We start from the raw sequence: 19,978 nt of genomic DNA on the forward strand, positions 1-19,978 counted from the left end.
GGTCTTGCATGAAGCGGCTAAGGAATTATCAGTGCCCTTGACCATGTTGTTTAATCTGAGTCTTGGGTCTGGCTTAGTCCTGAAGGCGTGGAAAGAGGGGAAAATAGTTTCACTGCATAAAGGAGGATCCAAGACTATGGTTGCAAATTACCGACCGATCAGCATATCAGGAGTCGTTGTCAAGGTCTTGGAGAAAGTAGTCAAGGGAAAAATACAGGAATGGATTGATGAAAATGAGATACTGTACAGAGGACAGCATGGCTTTGTGAAGGGTAGATCATGCCTCAGTAACTTGCTCAAGTTTTATAACAAGGTGACGGCTGAACTGGATAAGGGAAATGGGTTTACAGTGATACTGCTGGACCTGGCAAAGGCATTTGACAGGATACCACATGGAATTCTAATCCGTAAACTACAACATATGGGAATGGATATAGGGTTGGTGAGATGGATAGCTGGGTGGTTGATGGAGAGATATCAAAGAGTAGTTTATTCAGGAGTAGAGTCCAAAAGATGGTCTGTGACTAGTGGTGTGCCACAGGGTTCTGTTCTTGGACCACTGCTGTTTAATCTGTTCATTAACGATATAGGGAAGGGTCTTAAGTGGGACAGTTCATTTGTTCGCTGATGATGCAAAGTTGGGTAGGGCGATAGTGAATGCAGAAGATGTCAAAGTCTTGCAAGATGACTTAGATCGATTGGAGTTCTGGACTAAGGAGAATGGATGTCAATTTAATGTGACAAAATGTAAGGTTATGCATTTCGGAGTGAAAAGATTAGCAGCAGTATACCACATTGGTGGAACTGTACTCCAAGAGATTGATGAGGCCAGGGACTTGGGAGTGTTGGTGGATAGGGAGATGAAGTTTAGGGGGCACATTGCGAAAGTAGCTAAATCAGCTCATCAACTCACTTGGTTGTTGAAAAATACCTTGACGAGCAGAGACAAGCAAGTTATTGTACCTCTGTACCGAGCCCTGATAAGACCTCATCTCGACTACTGTGCCCAGATTTGGTCACCTCGGTTCCTTCTTGATGGGGAGGAGGTGGAGAGGATCCAGAGGCGAGTGACTAAGATGATAGCAGGTGTGTGGAATGAACCATATGAGAACAGGTTGAAGATTTGTGGGTTGCAGAAACTGGTTGATAGGCAGAAGAGGGGAGATATGATTGAGACATTCGAATTGCTAAAAGGATTCTATAGGATTAATTCAGAGGATATTTTTGAGATCAGGACTGGTGATGGGAGAACTAGGGGACACCCATGGAAGATGAGTGGAATAAGCTGCCAGAGTCTGTTGTGGGTGCCATGACAGTGAGCGAGTTCAAGGCAAGGTATGATAGATACTGTGAGAATGTTGAACAGTTGTGTGAACATGATGTTTAGGGCCTCCCTCGATGAGTCTAAGGACTCCCTGGAGTAGCCCATTGTAGTAATAATAATAATAATAATAATAATTGAAGGTATTTTTTTTTGAAGGTCAGATAATTGAGATACACCTGTGTGTGTGTGTGTGTGTGTGTGTGTGTGTGTGTGTGTGTGTGTGTGTGTGTGTGTGTGTGTGTGTGTGTGTGTGAGACTTTCAGTTTTCATGGGAGATCTAGTAATTCTAGCATTTAGCACAAGTTTTATTTGTAACAGCTGAATAAACCAAATTTATATTTAAAAAATTTATTATTTTATTCCTTTTTTTATGCAATAATGGCAGTTGCTTATGAGGAGTTAAGTAAATATAATGCATAAAATATTGTATAAGTGCTTTTATTTTTAATTAACATTGCAACTATTTTTTGTTCAGCAGATGAATTCAGAAAGTAAACATGAAAACACATTAAAAGAACTCCAAAGAATGTTTGCTTACCTTCTAGTAAGTAAAAATGCTTATAGCTACATGTTATATTAACTTATTTGCTTATGATTATTTTTAGTTTTATTAAATAGTTTATTTCATCTTGAAATAAATGGATTTACATTTCATCTTGAAGTTGGTTGGTTTATGGTGCATGAATGAACTTTTTTGTATATTAAAATTTCATGTTAATAGTGTATTGTGCTTCAATTATTATCAATTCAAAACTTCTAGTATCCCAATAAAACTAATTAAACACACATACACGTTTATGTATAATACCTTCTTAATTTAATTGTGTTAATATTTGGATTTCTTATTTTAAAGAACAGTTTTCGAAATAGATACCGTTAGGGATGTTCTCAGCAGGAGTAGTTAAGTGTCAGATGCCATGATAGGAAACAGAATTGTAAGATGGGTAAGGAGATTCAAGATGGCTTGAACATGCATATTAATATGTGTGATAGACATTTGTGATTGTAATGACATAGTGAGTAAGACAGGGAATAATAGTATAGAATGGATAATCCAGAAACACTTGGACTAGTTTTGTCAAACAGGAAAAGTGGTGACAACAGTAGTGAGAAATGGAATTTAGAATAAGCATCCCAAGATTCTGGAATATAGAATCTTGGGCTCCTTATTTGAGTAAGTCAGATTTTAAGAGTTGCTTTAATTTTTATCAGGTTGGTGGTTGGTTATTGTGCATGTTTGCTTATATAAGAAATATCAGGAGTAAAGGTGGGGAATTATAATTATTTGCAAATACACATGAACGAAAACTTGTTGTCATTGGTGATTTTACAGAAGATGATATCCTTACAAGGATGAAATGCAATGAGTACACTGCATTTATAGAAGATGAGCAGAATAAGAATGGAGGGGTAATACTGATGATTCCTTCTGCATTGCAGCTATCTAGAGGAGAGGTTGGGAAGGACATCAATATTATGAGTACATTAACCAAAGGGTTGAGGCTTTTTAAAGCAATGATGTTTGCTGGACAAAATACATAGTTGGGTGCTATTATAGAATGAGGTCAACTGAAGAGAACTTAAACAGATTAATTTTATGGATACAAGAAGGGCTGTCAAGTTATAGGAAAGGCTTGTGATGTAAGGATATTAGATCTGGTAATAATAACTAAGTGCTAAATGTTATGCTCCCAGTTGGCAAAAGTGATCATGCAGTTTAAATGTGGTAAATCATGTGGGAATTTTGTAGGAAAGTATATGTACTATGAGTATTGCTAATTGCATGGTTATGCATTTTGAACTGGAGGCATTGTAGACCGAGTATTATGTTAATGGGAATTGGCTATAAATGGTTGATGAAGCTATAGATTTTTTTTTTTTTTTTTTTTTTTTTTTTTTTTTTTTTTTTTGTGGGAGGTGGGGGGGCTACATTGCTAACTTGGTTACAAATCTCATCAGATAACTGCAATGCTGAAAAGTACGACAAGTAGAAATAAGAAAGTAAAATGGGAAAATATTCCCACTCTACAAGTCCTTTAAGACCGCATGTGAATTACCATATCTCTGATATGGTGACTTGAGTTCCATGGAGGAAACAGTCAAAAGGTCCAGCACTAATTAACCAAGGAACTGGTTCTCTCATGCTGGAACTTTGCATAAGAAACTAGAACGGATAAGATGGAAATGGGATCTCACCATATAGATACAGATGGAGGTTGGGAAAGAACTCAAGATCATCCTTTGAAGCTGAGTAAGGGTGTGATCAGGAAGCATGTGAGGTAGAGATTCTTTTCATGACTTGAGGTGAGAATTAAACTGCCAGTGGACATTCTAAGTGCATGTTTGGTGTATGTGTTCAAGGAGAGGTACAATAGTTACCAAATCATTTCACGATTTTCAAGAATCCTCCCTTGATTGGTGCAGTCTCTTAGTGAGTATCAACAGTGCCCATTAGCTGGAAAGACCTGGAATTGAATCCCATCTGAACATGCATGTGTTCAAGGAGAGGTACAATAGTTACCAAATCATTTCACGATTTTCGAGAATCCTCCCTTGATTGGTGCAGTCTCTTAGTGAGTATCAACAGTACCCATTAGCTGGGAAGACCTGGAATTGAATCCCATCTAGGATGCAATGGCCACAACTCTCACTAGCACCCTTTATCCAGTTCCATTCACCAAGATGGAAGAGAAGTGGAGGTATTTACTGAAATCAGTCATCTAAAACAAATTGTTCATCTCCCAGCATGAATTACTGACAATCTTCTTTGCTCACCTAACATGCCAGATCTTTTCTTAACCAGTTCTCCTTCTAAGTACACTGTTCAGGTGACTATTCCTGTTGGTATTTCAGATCATGATCTCAACCAACTTCCAACTCTAGTGAAACACCCTTCCCTATGAGCTGTTCACATACTCATGTACTTTTGCACTACAATATTTCCAAGCGGGAAGATCTCTGAGACTTTTACTCCTCCTTTCAGTGACTAGACTACTGTTTCCATTCTCTGAATCCAGATACTTATTGCGGTCTTGTTACAGAAATTATCCATGTTGGAACAAAGACCTTCATTTCCCACTTTGTTTAAAATTCTTACCTATTTCCAAGCCATGATTTTCCAAAAAAAATGTACCAAAGCAATCTAAAAAAGAAAACAGCTTATAGTAAGTGGCTTGAAACAAAAACTCCAGTTGACAGTCTATACTGAAGTCTGCAAACACTTGCAAAACCATTATTAGCAGGATTAAGACTAAAGAATGACTTTGAAAGGACTAAATGTAGGAAACTCTTCACACTGGCTGTGCGTTTTGTTCCTTTTTTACAAAGCTGTTGGGTACAGCTTTTGTCTTGCTCTCTGCTTTCACCTGTTTATCATTCACAGGAGGCATGAAATGTTCCAGGCAAAGAAGATTATTTGCCTTTGTCATCTATGGAGGAATTGGATGAGAAGAATGATGTCAAGAGGGAATATGTTTAGGGAATATTCAAGAGGGAATATGTTTAGGAGAATATTGCAATACTGTGACCTTCTGCCAGAAAGACATCAGAAGAATCTTGAATAACCTGAATATCAAAAACTTTTCTGATTGAATGCCACCAGTTATGTTTTCAAGTGATTTGTTCCTGAACTGACCCTGGTTGTTTATCATATACACTATATAATACTTAGCTGGTATCCACCCTGGAGTGCTCAAGGATCGAAGCTGGATAAGTGGGAGGAGACCTCCCCATAGTATTTTAAGGAATTTGGAGAACCGACCAAGGCTTCTGACCTAATGTCCAATCCTTACCTTCTCATGGTACACTGTTAGGTATCTAATTGGATACTGAATGAACAAGGCTGGGCTGGCAGTTTGGGATTTAGCTAGACAAATTATATTCTTATTAGCTTAAACCATAATGCAAAATTGATGGTACTATGTGACAGAATTTCATGCTGGTTGGCGTGTCACCTGGTAAAACATTGCCCACAGTTGTTTTCATCAGGGAGAACAGTGAGAAGTCATCTATTGGAATGAATCCCAACTCAAAATCAGCAGAGTTCAAAATTGGCACCATCAATATAGGCACTTGGAAAATAAATGGAACTAGCAGAACAATGTATAAGCACCTGATTGATATAACTGGCATTAATGAAACAAAGAAGACAAACATGCGAGATCTTTCTAAGCAACAGTCACATGTCATATTCAGCCAATAATAATCTTAGAAAAGGAGTAGCTATATTTTTCAATACTAAATATGAGAAAGTAATCTTGAATGGCAGGCAACATCAACTAGAGTGGTGTGGGCAAACGTAAGAATGGAGAACTGTGCAATGTGATTATTTGTGCCCATGCTCTGACAAAAGGTTTTGCTAAGTGGAGGAATGTGCACAAATTCACATGGAGAGAAGATGCAAGGAATAAGAAAAGTCTGAATGACCAGATTATTGTTGATAGTGATGTTTTCCTACTGGTGCAGGACACAAGACGTGTACAGAGGATCTGAAATTGGAAATGATCACCATTTAGCAGGATAAAATTGAATTTCATATTGAAAAGAAAGGTGTGTAAGAAAGTTGTAAAATGAATCAAAGCTGAAGAGCTTTCAGAGATTGGAGATTCATTGGCAAACCCTGATTGATTGATTCAGCCAGAGAGGCATGTGGTGTGGTTGTCTGCAAGAACAGAAATATCAGAATTCCATGGTCTAAGACCAGAATTAGAGATGAACAGGCCACTTGGCCTTAATCTCTGAAAGGATGATGACGATAATGATGAGAATTCCATGGTGGGCTCAGGAACTTAAAGAGGCAGTCAAGGAAAAGAAGAAAGCATATCAAAAGTTCTTAATAAGCAAGTAAGTTGACTTATGATCTTAGAGAATGCCGAGAAGCATTTTAAAAAGTAAAGCACTGTGTAAATTAACTAAACAAAAGTCATGGGAAGACTTTGGTAAGAACACAGAAAATACACATGGAAAGGCAGTAAAATAACCTGATGGAGGTACTGTATAATGAATTAAATGATAAAGGCCACATGGAAACTAAAGATAAAGATACTGTAGATATCTAGAGTAATTACTTTCAAAGATTGTTAAATGAAACAAGCAGTAACAGTATAGTGGTAGAAAACACTGAACAGGAATGTAATCAGGAATACATATCAATACATGAAATAGAAAAACCACCGAAAACCAGAAATGTGAAAAGGCAGCTGGAGTAGATGTTAGATCATGATCCCTAGAAATGTTCACCTGGTTCCAACCAAAATATCATCCTTACATACATTAGCGAACAAATTAATCCAAACACTCACATTATAAAGAAAATTTTTAATCTCACAAGAAAATAAGTACAAAAGTTAAACTCCAACTTTACCTAATAATTTATATGTGCTCCTCTCTAAGTTCATTAATTCATTTATGCATGGACTCTACCAATGTAGAACACATTTTTCTTATTTCTGTATCTCAAAACCATACTTGTATAAAGGATTGTATTAAGTTATCCTTTGTATCGCAATTTAATTTTAAATTGTGATATAAATTTAAATTTTCCAAGTTTCTTTTTTGCTATGGCCCACAAATGTTCTACTGGGTTAATGTCAGGAGAGCTACCTGGCCACTGAAGCAATTGAATGTTGTGATTTTTGAGGAACTGTCTAATTTTTTTTGAAGTGCAGTATGGAGCAAGAGTTGGAATATGAGTTCTGGATCTGTGGGACCAATCTTTTCTCCATTATTTTCATGTGAGAATATTAATCAGGGATTTACTATTATATTTAGTTTCCCTGTTTTCTTTTTTAACTTTTCCACACAATACCATATTTTAAATCTTCAATAACATTTTCTTTCTTCTTTAAACAGAATTATAATTTCATACATTTGGAACTAATTTATCATCACTACAATGACACTGCTCTTTCTTTATATATTTAGGAAAGTGAAAGAAAAGCATACAATCCTCGCAGTTTTTGTAAGGTTTATACCATGGATCATCAACCGTTAAATACAGGAGAACAAAAAGATATGGCTGAATTCTTTACAGATCTTATCAGTAAACTTGAGGAAATGACACCACAGCTGGTAATAATAATATATATATATATATAATATATATAGTTGGTGTAGATTAACTAGTTTAGAAATCTGACAGGACTCAGACTAACTTTCTATCATTGGGCTCTGTAGTAACCACCCCTACTAGTTTCAGATTTCAGATATTGGCCACTTTTAAAACTAATAGGGGTGGTGAATGATGTAACATAAGCATTATTTGAAATGATTCATTTCCATCTAATATGTTGTTTAATATTTCTTATTAACACTTCTAAAATGAAAACTAAAAATAAAAAAATAATGCTCAGAACTCATTGGAAATAAGTTGGTTTTTCATGTATATTTTTTTTAAAGATTAGATTGATAATTTTTGTTGCATTATGTTATGGCCACATTGTGGCAATAATATAATCTACATTGTAGTAACAGCAATTACCAAGATGTAGAGGACACTTCTTATTAATAATATGATCTGAAATAAATCACATACCTACCAACCTGAACAGCTGAAAATCCTCTCCATCCCAACACCCTTGATGCTTTCTTAAACAGTCTCTTTTTCAAGTGTATCGGTAAAATATACACTTCAAAGAAAGGCAACAAAAAAACTGTTTACATATTACAGGAATATATTACAGAGGCAATGATAACAAAAAAGCATCACTCTTTCTTTTAACAGTGGGAACATTACAGTTCTAGATCGCTTTCAGCTGTCTTTCACTTATTGTCAGTATATTGTCATTAGCAGTTCAGAAAAGTGTACCAGTTGGGTTCCACTCTTCAGTGAATTTAGCAACAGTGCTTTTTTTGTGTAGTAACAATGATATTTTAGGGTAAGTCTGCTTTTTTGTTTCCTGTGTATGTTCTACAGGAGATTTTGCTTTGACTTTGTGATTTTTCATCATCATTATCATCAAATTCCTGCCATGTATCCTGTATCCTCAAGAGGTGTACAGGATATGATAGTACTATATGAAAAATTTATCGTTACTTATCTACAATTTTCCTCTAAATCAGTCTCTTACCTGTCAAGACTCCAACGTTATCAGATCTTATATTTCTGTCTTCTAAGGCACTTTTTACTGTATCAATCCACCTTTGTGTTGGTCTTCCTCTGGGTCTTTTTCCTGCCAACCTGGCAGAGAACATTTGCTTTGCTAATCTTTATTTTCCCATTCTGTTTTAGTGACCCTACCACCTGAGATTAGCTCTGCTAATGCATTCCTGGATGCTGACAATGTCAAGATCTTTCCTAATACCCTCGTTTTTAATATGATATTGCCATTGATGCCATCTGTTCATGCCCCCTAATTTTTCTCAGTACTCTCATATCTGCAGTCTCTAATCTTTGGTCAAGTGTTTTACTTCTGACCCAGCTCTCAGATCCATAAGTTAAAATTGGCTTGAACACTGTCTTGTATACAGCTAATTTATTGTTTTGACTAATTTCTCTCTTATTCGATATAAATTTATTCAGTGGACTTCCTACCATACCAGCTTTGTTGATTCTTTTGTCTATTTCCATATTTAATTTACCATCTTCACTAAAAATCGTGCCTAAGTAGCTGAAATGTTTTACTTGTTCTACAGGTTCTCCATTCCCAGTGCAGTTGATATTTTTAATGCTTCTGCCCATTTTCATTGTCTTTGTCTTTTTAATGCTGACCTTCATACCAATATCTATTACAGTTATTCAATTTAGTCAGGAATCTTGCAGACTTGTTGCAGATTTATTTAGAAGTATAATGTTATCTTCATAAAGCAGAGCTGAGATTAACACCTCCAATTTTGATATCATGTTTAATACTACTTTCCTTCATAATGTGATCCATATAGATAATGAATAATAGAGGGGATCATGTACATCCTTGTCTGACACCAGATTTAACATTAAACCATCTTTCTCTACTTTCTTCAATTCTAACTGCTGACTTACAACTCAAATAAAGACTAAGTATTGCTTGATATAATGCCCCATTGACACACCATATAACTGTAGAATTTTGAATAGCTTCTCTCTTGGCACCTTGTCATATGCCTTTTCCAGCTCTACAAAACTTAAATATAGATCTTTGTTATATTCCCATGATTTTTCAACTATTTGTTGTAAAGTGAAAATCTGATCCTGGCAGCCTGTATTTGGCCTGAATCCAGTTTGTTCTTCAAAAAGCTTTTCTTCCACATTCCTTCTCAACTGTTTCTCAAGTATACCTGCGTAAATCTTACCAGAAACATTCAGTAGAGAAATATCTCTGTAATTCTCACATTCAGTTTTATTTCCCTTTTTATATATGGGTACTATGAGAGCTCTACTCCAATCATCCGGAATTGTCCAGGCTTTCTGATCTATGCAGTGCAGTCACTGTAAGTCTTTTATACCTCTATACTTGAGCATTTCTGGTTGAATATCATCTACTCCTGAATTTCAGGAGTAGATGATATCCTGCCTTTCCAAATTTCAGGCCTTTGATGGCTTTTTCTACTTCAAGTATGGATATGTATTTCTGACTGCATGCATGTTGAGTTTGAAGTGATTACATTACTCCATACTTCAAGGATATATTTTTCTCCAGTTTTTATGCCAATTTTATCATTAGGTGAACCTAGGCAATTGCCTAGGGGCGCTAAGACTTCAGGGCAGCCTGAAGTCTTATAGAGACAATAAGAAGGCATATTGAGACAGTGTATAGAGGCAGCTAAATTTTCTTTGCCTAGGGGCATCAGATACTCTCGAACCGGCCCTGATCATCTCTAATTCCTTTTACAACACTCTTTCCTCCATTTCTGAGCTTCTTCAACAACCTCCAGAATATTTTGCCACCTTCTTGATATTTATTTTCTATGTTCTTACCAAAGTCTTCCCATGACTTTTGTTTAGCTAGTTTTATGCAGTGTTTAAGGTAGATAATGGCCTTGGCATGGATGAAACAGAAGTTGCGTGTTCTCTTCTTATCTGTATGGTGTAGATACCAGTGGTCTTCTTGACTGTGTGTTTGTAATTACAGGTTCTAGAGACAGTATTCAGGACATAGGTGATAATCACTTTGTTTGCAGGATAGGCCAGATATCTAAGTTTCAGGATACATGGGACATTGCAAAAGAGACAAAGATCTGATTTGTAATTTGTGGAGCTTAATAGGAATTGATGAGATGTTGTACCATAGCTTCTACCATCTCTCTAGAGTATGGTAAAATGCAATTGATCCAATAGTTTATTTTTAATAGAAAAGTGTATTCATGTATAGCTGGTTGACTGTTTCAATAATAAGAGGACAAATGCTCTTAGAAATGCATTAAACTACTCATGGCTTTTTCGTGATGGAGGTTAATGGGTTTTAGGTCTTCATTTTAACTGTTCATTATGGTGCCTTTCATTGGTAACTTTAAGTGTCTTTGTTTGGCTTGAAGGACTGTGATTCTCAGAGATGCTGGTGCTGTTGTTCAAATTGTCAAATGCTGATGTTTATCTTTTTTTTTTGATGACTGTAGATTTGTGTAATAGATTTTATTTCTGATTTTATCTGAGCTACCATGTTTTCATTAGTTCTACTCTCATTCAAACAAGTGAGGACTGATATCAAGCTTCCTGATTTGGATGCTTCTGAAGATATGAAAATTGCAGCTTGATGATCCATGCTGTAGGAAGGGATGAGAGAAAGAGATGTTTAATCAGAGGAACAGTGTTTTTGCAAATGTGCCATAGGACCTCTTATCTGGATGTTGGTGCCTGTTGTTCAGTATATTGCAGCCTGTCTTTTTCTTGTCAGGAGTGCAGTTAGTGTTCAGCTATTGTGACATGTTCTTGGTTAATACTGGAAAGATGGCATGGTCTTATATGGAGTCCAAGATTTCTGATGCCAGAGCATCCTGATTTGGTAAGTCAATATTTTATGTGAGCATACAAGACATGTCCTATTATGTCTACAATCAGTTTTAGTTTATAGGGAGATTGATGAGGGTTGCTTTAAACTCACCCCTGCTCCATGGTGATTTTGGGTTATAGAGTGATCTCATCATTCTGCAACGTAATTCATTTGAATGATGAGTTGATATCATATGTTTGTTGCAAAAGTGTTAGGTTTACATGCTATTTCTGTACCCAGTGAAGGACTATTCTGCTGCATATGGCAGAGGCACATCTTCTTGCATTGAGAAACAAAATGTTTAATGACATTATGTTTATGAAAAGGCTATTTGCAGCCCGTTAATTAAGTAGTACACCTACACCTGTGCTCAGTTCTTTTTTGCATTTCAATTTAGAGTGTAGGTCCTGAAGTTGAGATGGGAGTTCTGTGACTCTTGTAGTATATTTGAGGGCTGTAGTTTATTTATGAGGATATCCTCACTCTTTTTATATGAAAGGTGACAGTTGCTTCATGGTTAAAGTGTCCTCAATGTGGGGATGTTCACCCTCAGCATCTTCCTCTTGTAGTTCATCATTTGAAAGTAGTTTTCTCATTCTGGGACCTATGTTTCTTCATGGATGGCAGCAGGTATAAAGTACGGCTAGGTTCTTGAGTATTTTCTTCTCTAGAACGAAGTTCTGTATTAGTGGGAGGATGGGATGGTAATTCTGGTTGCTGCACCTGGGCAGTGCTTATAATTTGTTCTTCGTGGCCATCTCTGTTGGAGGGATCACTAATTACATTCTGTTTTAGTGCCATGTGCTGTGATACTTTGCTTGTGGAGGTCAGGATTTTCTCAGGCTCTGAAATTCATGATGATTTTCAGTTGATTTTTTTTCTGTGCTCTGATTGATTTTCTTCATCTAAGGTGCTGTTCCACTGGTCTGCACTCCTGGAAAATCTGTTCCAGATTTCCTAATGTGACCTTCCTCATTACAGAAAAAGCACTGTGATGATACAGATAAGTAGAAATTGTACATGATTTCATTTATGTCAGGTTGACATAAATGAAATGAGCTTTGATAGGTTGTGTAGGGTAACATTGTTTGAAGAATGCATTATTGTCTGTCTTCAGAATTTTGATATGGGCAAATTCAGCCTTTTGTGATTGCTGACAGTATGTGGGTTTTTTCAGTGACAGAATCTTGATAATATCGATCTGATGAGTTGATGAGAAATTTCAGGCCAAACATGTGATACTGTTAATTTAGTTGGTGCCAGTACTATTGGAGCTGTTTCCAGGTGATGGGCACCAATGTCGACATTCTTTGTGTCCATGAGGTGTGGATGAAATACATGTAGGAGGCATCAATTTTTTGCAAGAATAATTTTGATGATTGCCTTCATGTACTCTTCTAGAGGAGTGTTTTCTTTGGTAACAAAAATCACAGTTACGTTTTTTTAAGTATTGACATTGATAGTTATTGCAGTGTTAATTAGTCTGTAATTGGCTTATGTGAGAGTACTGTTTTGGGCAAAGATAGGATATTTCAATTAGCTGCTATATTAACATGAGGCATAAAAATTGACTGACCTGTTTTCTGTGACAAATGCTTTTCCTTCTGGGTGCAAAGTGGTAAGAAATCTTTGTTTTGCTACCCCAGTGGTTCTAGAGGTTGTTCAGTTGCCACCAAGGTAGGTAATCTTTACTGATGGCAGTAGCCACAGGTAAAGATCCCAGCAAGTGCAAAGTATCTCCTGTTTTTTTTTTTTTTCCCCAATCAGCTGAGTATTGGTTTGCTTTTATGTTTTGAGGTAGATTCTAGCTGAGTATAATATAGTTCTGAGATGGTAAAGGACAGAAATTAGATCAGGAACACATTTCTTGAGCATAATTGTGGTGATACCATCAGCACCAGAAGATTTTTTGTATTCAGGTTTTTCAAGATCTGATGTCTTTTTTGGCAAAGGCTACAGGAGGCATGTAATGCGATATTTCAGAGATAATTGGAGGTTATTTGCCTTGGTTATCTATGCATTAGTTGGAGGAGAAGAATGATGCCAGGAGTATACTTCATCTTTAGGTGAAAAATAACAGAGAATACTGATAGTAATGGGAGATATGAAGGCAAAGATAGGGAAAGGAAGAGAGGATTGTCTGGTGGGCTCTTGGGGCTTGGGAGAAAGAAATGAAAGGGGAGACAGACTGGCGGAGTTTTGTAGAAGACACGAATTAATAGTGACTAACACCTGGTTTCAACACCATGAGAGAAGGCTGTATACTTGGAGAGCACCTGGACATGAGAAATCAGATTGATTACATACTAATTAACTCAAGATATAGAAATGTAATTAAAAATGCAAAAACTTATCCTGGAGCAGATTACAGAGTGATCAAAATATGCTCACAAGTAAAGTAAAAATCAGATTAAAATGAGTAAATAAAGAAAATTCAACTAGAAAAACAAGAATTGATGGACTAAAAAGAAAATATACCAGAGAGAAATATCAAGCTGAACTAGAAAATACTATCAGCAATATTGATACTGATAGCCCCCCTGGAAGTAATCTGGACTGATTTAAGAGAGAAAATCAACGAATGTGCTAAAGGTCTTCTGGGTGAGTAGAGAGAAGAGGAAGGAAGCCCAGGATTACTGAGGAAGTGATAGAAAAAAAATGGACGAAAGAAGAAAATGGAAGAATAAGAACAATGACAAATCTCAAGTCAGTTATAAAGAGATCAATAAACAAATAAAAATTTTGGCTAAAAAGGCAAAGGAAGACTGGCTCAATCAGGTCTGCAAGAAAATAGAGGAAAATGGTACAGAAAGGATATAAGAAATGTCTATGAAGGCTTGAACTTGATTTCATGGAAGGACAAAAAATGGTGCTTTGAAGGATGAAAAAGGAAAGATTTTCTTTGATAAAAATGAAAAAAAATGATAAGTTGGAAGAAGTATGTAACAGAACTTTATGGAGATAATCTGGAATGCGATCAGATAGAAAATGATGATACCCCAGAAATGAAGAAATGGGAAACTGAAGTAGCCATTAAAAGAATAAAGGATAGGAAATTTCCAGGAGTGGATGATATTCAAGGAGAGCTGCTGAAGGTATTGAGAAAGAAAGGAAGGAATAAAACTTCTATCCATCATCTTTAATAGAAGTCTGGAGGAGGATAGAATACCTAAATACTTTGCAAGATCTATTTTTATTCCTATTCCCAAGACTACAGGAACGATGGATTGCAATGAGCACAGAACTGTCAGCTTGATTAGCCAAGTTGCAAAAGTCCTAATCAACATAATGTATAGAAGAATGGAACAGATGATAGAGATAGAATTAAATGAAGCACAATTTGGTTTCAGGGGAAACCAGGGAAGTTATTACAACACTACAGATATTGGGGGAAAGAATGATTGAGTGCAATAAAGATTTATATCTATGCTTTGTGGATTACAAAAAAATTACGAAAAAAAGCTTTCAATAATGTTAATCACTCTGTTTTATTTGATGTGTTGCATTAAATAGGAATAGATGAAAAATTATCAGACCGTTGTTCAGAATATATAAAACTCAAGAAGCCAGGGTTAGATTTGAAGGAGAGGATACTGAATGGATCCCCATAAGAAAGGGTGTGGGATGTCCCAACTCCTTTTAAATGTCTATAGTGAATGGATGATGAGGGAGGCCTTGGAAGATCTGAAGGATGGAATAAAGATAAATGGACATCTGATAAATAATATAAGATATGCAGATGATATTGTACCTATGAGCAAAACAGAGGAAGATTTGCAAAGAATTTTGAATATACTGAACAGGGTTGGAAATGAGAGATATGAAAATAAACGTTCAAAAGTGATGAAGATTTCAAGGAAAGGAAATGATGGGAATGGAAATAATTTTGAACGGACAAAGAATAGAGAATGTAAAAAGTTTTGAATACTTGGGAGTTGGATAACAGATGACAATAAATCTAATTATGAAATTAAGAACAATTAAAAAAGCAAAAGCAGCATTTTTCCAAATATGTCACGTATTAGGAAACAGAAATCTGAACAAACAGTTAAAAGTAAGAATCCTCAAGACAATGATCTGGAGCATGGGGACATATGGATGTGAGTCCTGGACAATCAATAAGGAGATGAGTGACCAATTGAATGGGTTTGAAATGTGGTGCTTGAGAAAAATGGATCATATTAGCTGGACTGAAAGAGTGAGCAATGAAGAGGTTCTTAAAAGATTCAAGATGAATATAGACTATATGGCTAGTATCCAAAGAAGAAAAATGGTGTTTGCAAGACATTTGCAGAATCATATTGCAGGGGATGGCGGAGGGAAGAAGAGGAAGAGCCTGACTGCAATGGAAAGACAACATCAAAGACTGGATGAACAAGACTCTTACAGAAGCAAGAGATAGAGAGGCATGGAAGCAGACTGTTCATCAGCTGTAACCCTTTTAATAGAGGAAGCCACAGGATTAGATCAAATATTACAGTAGTGGCCTCTGGGTGAGAAAGAGGTAGAAGCACAAATGGACAGAAATTGCACCCAGTGACATTTACAAGGGATCAAAGCAATAATGCCATTTGTGCAAGAGCATGGTCAGACAACTTTGTTAATAATTGTTTTTGATTTATTGCAGGTATCAGGTATGCTGACAATTTCATCTTAAGCAGTGTGCAGTGCAGTATAGTATTTTTTTTGGGGAGGCACACATATTGGAAATTCACTGCTTCAATATTGGGATGTTGAACACAACAAATAAAGGCCCTAATTCACAGATAATTGCTGTGACACGATAACAGCAAGTATACTTACCTGGAGAAGTGAAAGTAATCTGATCATTGAAACGGTTAGTAAACGTCTTTGGGGACCTTCTCATTTGTCATTTAATGTCAAAGAATGCAAGGTTGTGAATGGCTGAGGGAAGGACATTGCATAGAGATAACTTGCCTGAACTTATGATCTGAGTTACAGAGAAGACAGGTCATGTGAGCTGTGTAATTTGAACTGTCTAAGAAACAATCCAGATTGTTAGATGGCTGCTGAGGATTGTCATATATATATATATATATATATATATATGTTAAAGATACCAAGCTATTTTAAACCTGGTGTTACTCCATTTCCTAAGTAAGCAAACAGATAAACAAGTCAAGTTTGCGCCTGCAAGTGTTGCAAGTCTAGCTGACCCTGCATGTAGTGCAAGACCAAGGCAACTCATGGTAAAAGTAGAATAAGCTCTGATCACTAATCTTAATATTTACCTTTAATGCAAAGCACATCTCCTGGAGGAGATGTATGATGCTTTGTATTAAAGGCAAGGGGCCACTACCCAGACCGGTTTCGATCTTTATTGAGGTCTTATCAATGGCAGCCAGGCTAGAAATACCAAGATTTTAGTAATACAGAGCTTATAAGTATTTTACCAGAACAAGTTACCATAAGGTGTTTTAACCTTATTAAATAAAAATCTCAGGAGGAGATATAAATGTAGAAAGTATTTTACCTTGGGTATAATAAATGTTAAAGATACCAAGCTATTTTAAATCTGGTTTTCACTCCATTTCCCAAGTAAGCAAACAGACAAACAAGTCAAGTTTTTGTGCACTACGTGCAGGGTTAGCTAGACTTGCAACACTTGCAGGTGCAAACTTGACTTGTTTGTTTGTTTGCTTACTTGAGAAATGGAGTAAAAACCAGGTTTAAAATAGCTTGGTATCTTTAACATTTATTATACCCAAGGTAAAATACTTTCTACATTTATATCTCCTCCTGAGATTTTTATTTAATAAGGTTAAAACACCTTATGGTAACTTGTTCTGGTAAAATACTTATAAGCTCTGTATTACTAAAATCTTGGTATTTCTAGCCTGGCTGCCACTGATGAGACCTCAATAAAGATCGAAACCGGTCTGGGTAGTGGCCCCTTGCCTTTAATACAAAGCATCATACATCTCCTCCAGGAGATGTGCTTTGCATTAAGGGTAAATATTAAGATTAGTGATCAGAGCTTATTCTACTTTTACCTTCAGTTGCCTTGGTCTTCCACTAGGTACAGGGTCAGCTAGACTCTTACTTGGGAAATGGAGTAAAACCAGGTTTAAAATAGCTTGGTATCTTTAACATTTATTATACCCAAGGGAAAATACTTTCTACACATACAGGGTGTTCGGGATAAATTTGACATATTTATAATTAATTATATTTTTCCGTAAGTTACATGTATTAACACACACTTCTCTTCATTTAAAAGTTTGGACCCTTCTTCATTCATATACAAGATGTCAGAAAGGATGGATAGCTGGAACCCACCTGAATCATGGAAGAGAATAACTTGTATCATGATGATTCGTGCCCGCCATCAAAATAAGGATATTACGACTGCTGCCCAATGCTCCCTGAATACAGTAAAAACAATCAGGCATGAACTAGAGACTTGCAATGGTGACTACGAGGATGTAGCAAGAAGAAAGAACCCTAGCAGGCGATCTGATTGCGTTCGTACAGCAGAATTCCTCGCAAATCTGCAGGAACAGGTGTTGAAGAACCCTGGCATTGGAATTCGGGCTTTGTTCGTGGAGTTGCTAACTGTAGTCAAGCCCTGGATAACAAGGGTAGCCAATGGTAGGCCGTATGTATGGCAGCAGGATTCGGCCCCTTGCCACACCTCTGGGAAAAGTCAAAAATGGTTGTCTGAAAATTTCTACGACTTCACCAGTCCAAATGTTTGGCCTCCAAACTCCCCAGACCTTAACCCCATGGATTATTTTGTATGGGGCGCAGTTGAAAAAGACACCAATCGCACTTCCAGTAATACAAAAGCCCAGTTAATGGATAAAATTAAAACAGTTTTTGCGGCCCTTCCCAGGGAGACTGTAGCATCAGCTTGTTCGAGGTTCCGAAGCAGAATTGAAGCTGTGATCGATGCTAATGGTGGTTATTTTGAGTAAATCTTGTTGATAGTATTGTAATTAACTCTGCCTGTAATGTTTTTTTGTCAATTCATTAAATTTAATAGATACAAAGAAGATTTTCTTTTTCCTTACGAAACTGTCAAATTTATCCCGAACACCCTGTATATATATATATATATTGGTTGGTAGATGGATAGTTTGTTTTCAGTCATTGCTAGGGTGACTGTATGGCCTGGTTTATGCTTCCTGTCTGGTGTTTAGCATTTGTCCCGGTTTTTATTTTTTAGTTCAAATGGTGTACAAGATTTTATTTTGGAATTCTACAATAGTACTTTGAAATATTGAAGCTTGTAAGAAGAATCTTTCGAAGGAACTTCTATTTTCTATAAATAGAAGTTCCTTCGAAATAAATTAAATAAATTTATATTCTTTACTAGAATTGAATGGAATTGAGAAGGCCTGTGATTTTGCAGCATCTAAATTTGATGAACAAATCAAAAGAATCACAAATAGAGACAACTGCTGATGAGTTGTCTCTATTTGTTGACGAGAGCTACTCTGAATGGAGGCAAAGACATACCTCTGAAAATATTTGGCTGAAAGATTTACACATTTCAATAAAAAAAAATGATAAATAAATAGAAAGATTATTCTCCATTTAGTATAATTGTCCCTGAGCTTACCAGGTACCCTTTACAGGCATTGAGGTACTAAGTGCCTCAGCAGCTGTATAGACAATTTTCTTAATTAAAATTATTATGGTCTGTAGAGAAGAGTCTGAAATTGTCAGTAATTTCAAATTTATTAAACATAAAATGCAACTTTGAAGATGACTGGAGGCAATTTTATAATAAAATTAAAAATAATAAGATCATATTGAAAAAAAAAATACATTCTTCAGAAAAATATTAGTGACACTGTTTTAGAGAGAGAGAGAGATACACTGAGTAAGCTGATTAAAGTATGTGAATATTTACCAAGAACAAGTATTCTAATTATGTTATTTTTTAATGTTTAGATAATCAATATAATGAAGGTTTTTATTTGATTTTATGTACATGGAGGTATGTTGCCTTTATTTTTAGAACTAATTTTATTTTTAAAATTAGTTCTGATACGAAGGTGGTCTGAAAAGTTCTCAACCTCAACCATAGATGGCAACAATATCGGCAAAGTTTTTTTTTTTCCCTAAGTTGGTACATCTGTCATAAACATCCATGTGAAATTGCAAGTCATTCTATCAAGTTTGTTTTTACAGCTGTCTGAAGCAAAAGTGTTGTCTGTATTTTATCCCTTGAAATGGATAAAATTGAGTATCATGCAGTTATAAAATTCCTTGTAAAAGAAGGTTTAATGGCAAAAGAAATTCAATCGAAGTTCATAAAAGTTTATGGGCACTCTTCTCCTTCATTTTCGATAATTAAGAAATGGACTGCCAAATTTAAACATGGCTGTACCAGCCTTGAAGATGATCCATGTGAAGGACATCCAAAAAGTGTAACAACACCAGAAATCACTGATCAAGTGCACAATATGGTACTGGATGACCGGCAAGTCAAAGTGCGTGAAATTGCTGAGAATATAGGCATTTCAAAAGAACATGGATGATATATTTTGCGTGAAGAATTGCAAATGAAAAAGCTTTATGCAAGATGGGTGCCGCACTTGCTCACAGCAGATCAAAAATGCACTCGCATGAAAATCTCTCAACAGTGCTTGGAGCATTTTAACATCAATAAAACTGATTTTGTACATCAATTTATTACTATGGATGAGACTTGGATTCACCATTACACACCAGAATCCAAACAGCAGTCAAAACAGTGGACAGAAGCCAGTTGTTCAGA

The 19,978-nt window shown here is 36.1% G+C and overlaps 1 protein-coding gene across 1 annotated transcript in view; it reads left to right on the forward strand.

Annotated features, from left to right (window-relative positions):
* Nucleotides 1-19,978, forward strand: part of puf (ubiquitinyl hydrolase 1 puf) — a 1,013,305-nt gene that overhangs the window by 502,662 nt on the left and 490,665 nt on the right. Inside the window, exons 38-39 of the mRNA XM_090399560.1 lie at nucleotides 1,803-1,868; nucleotides 7,247-7,393. Coding sequence (XP_090255686.1) covers nucleotides 1,803-1,868; nucleotides 7,247-7,393 — 213 coding nt within the window. The remainder of the gene's footprint in view (nucleotides 1-1,802; nucleotides 1,869-7,246; nucleotides 7,394-19,978) is intronic.

Source organism: Typopeltis vanoorti, chromosome 10 (genome assembly GCF_054136105.1).
Source record: "Typopeltis vanoorti isolate ZY-2024b chromosome 10, IOZ_Tvanoo_1.0, whole genome shotgun sequence".
NCBI classification, from domain to species: Eukaryota; Metazoa; Arthropoda; class Arachnida; order Uropygi; family Thelyphonidae; genus Typopeltis; species Typopeltis vanoorti.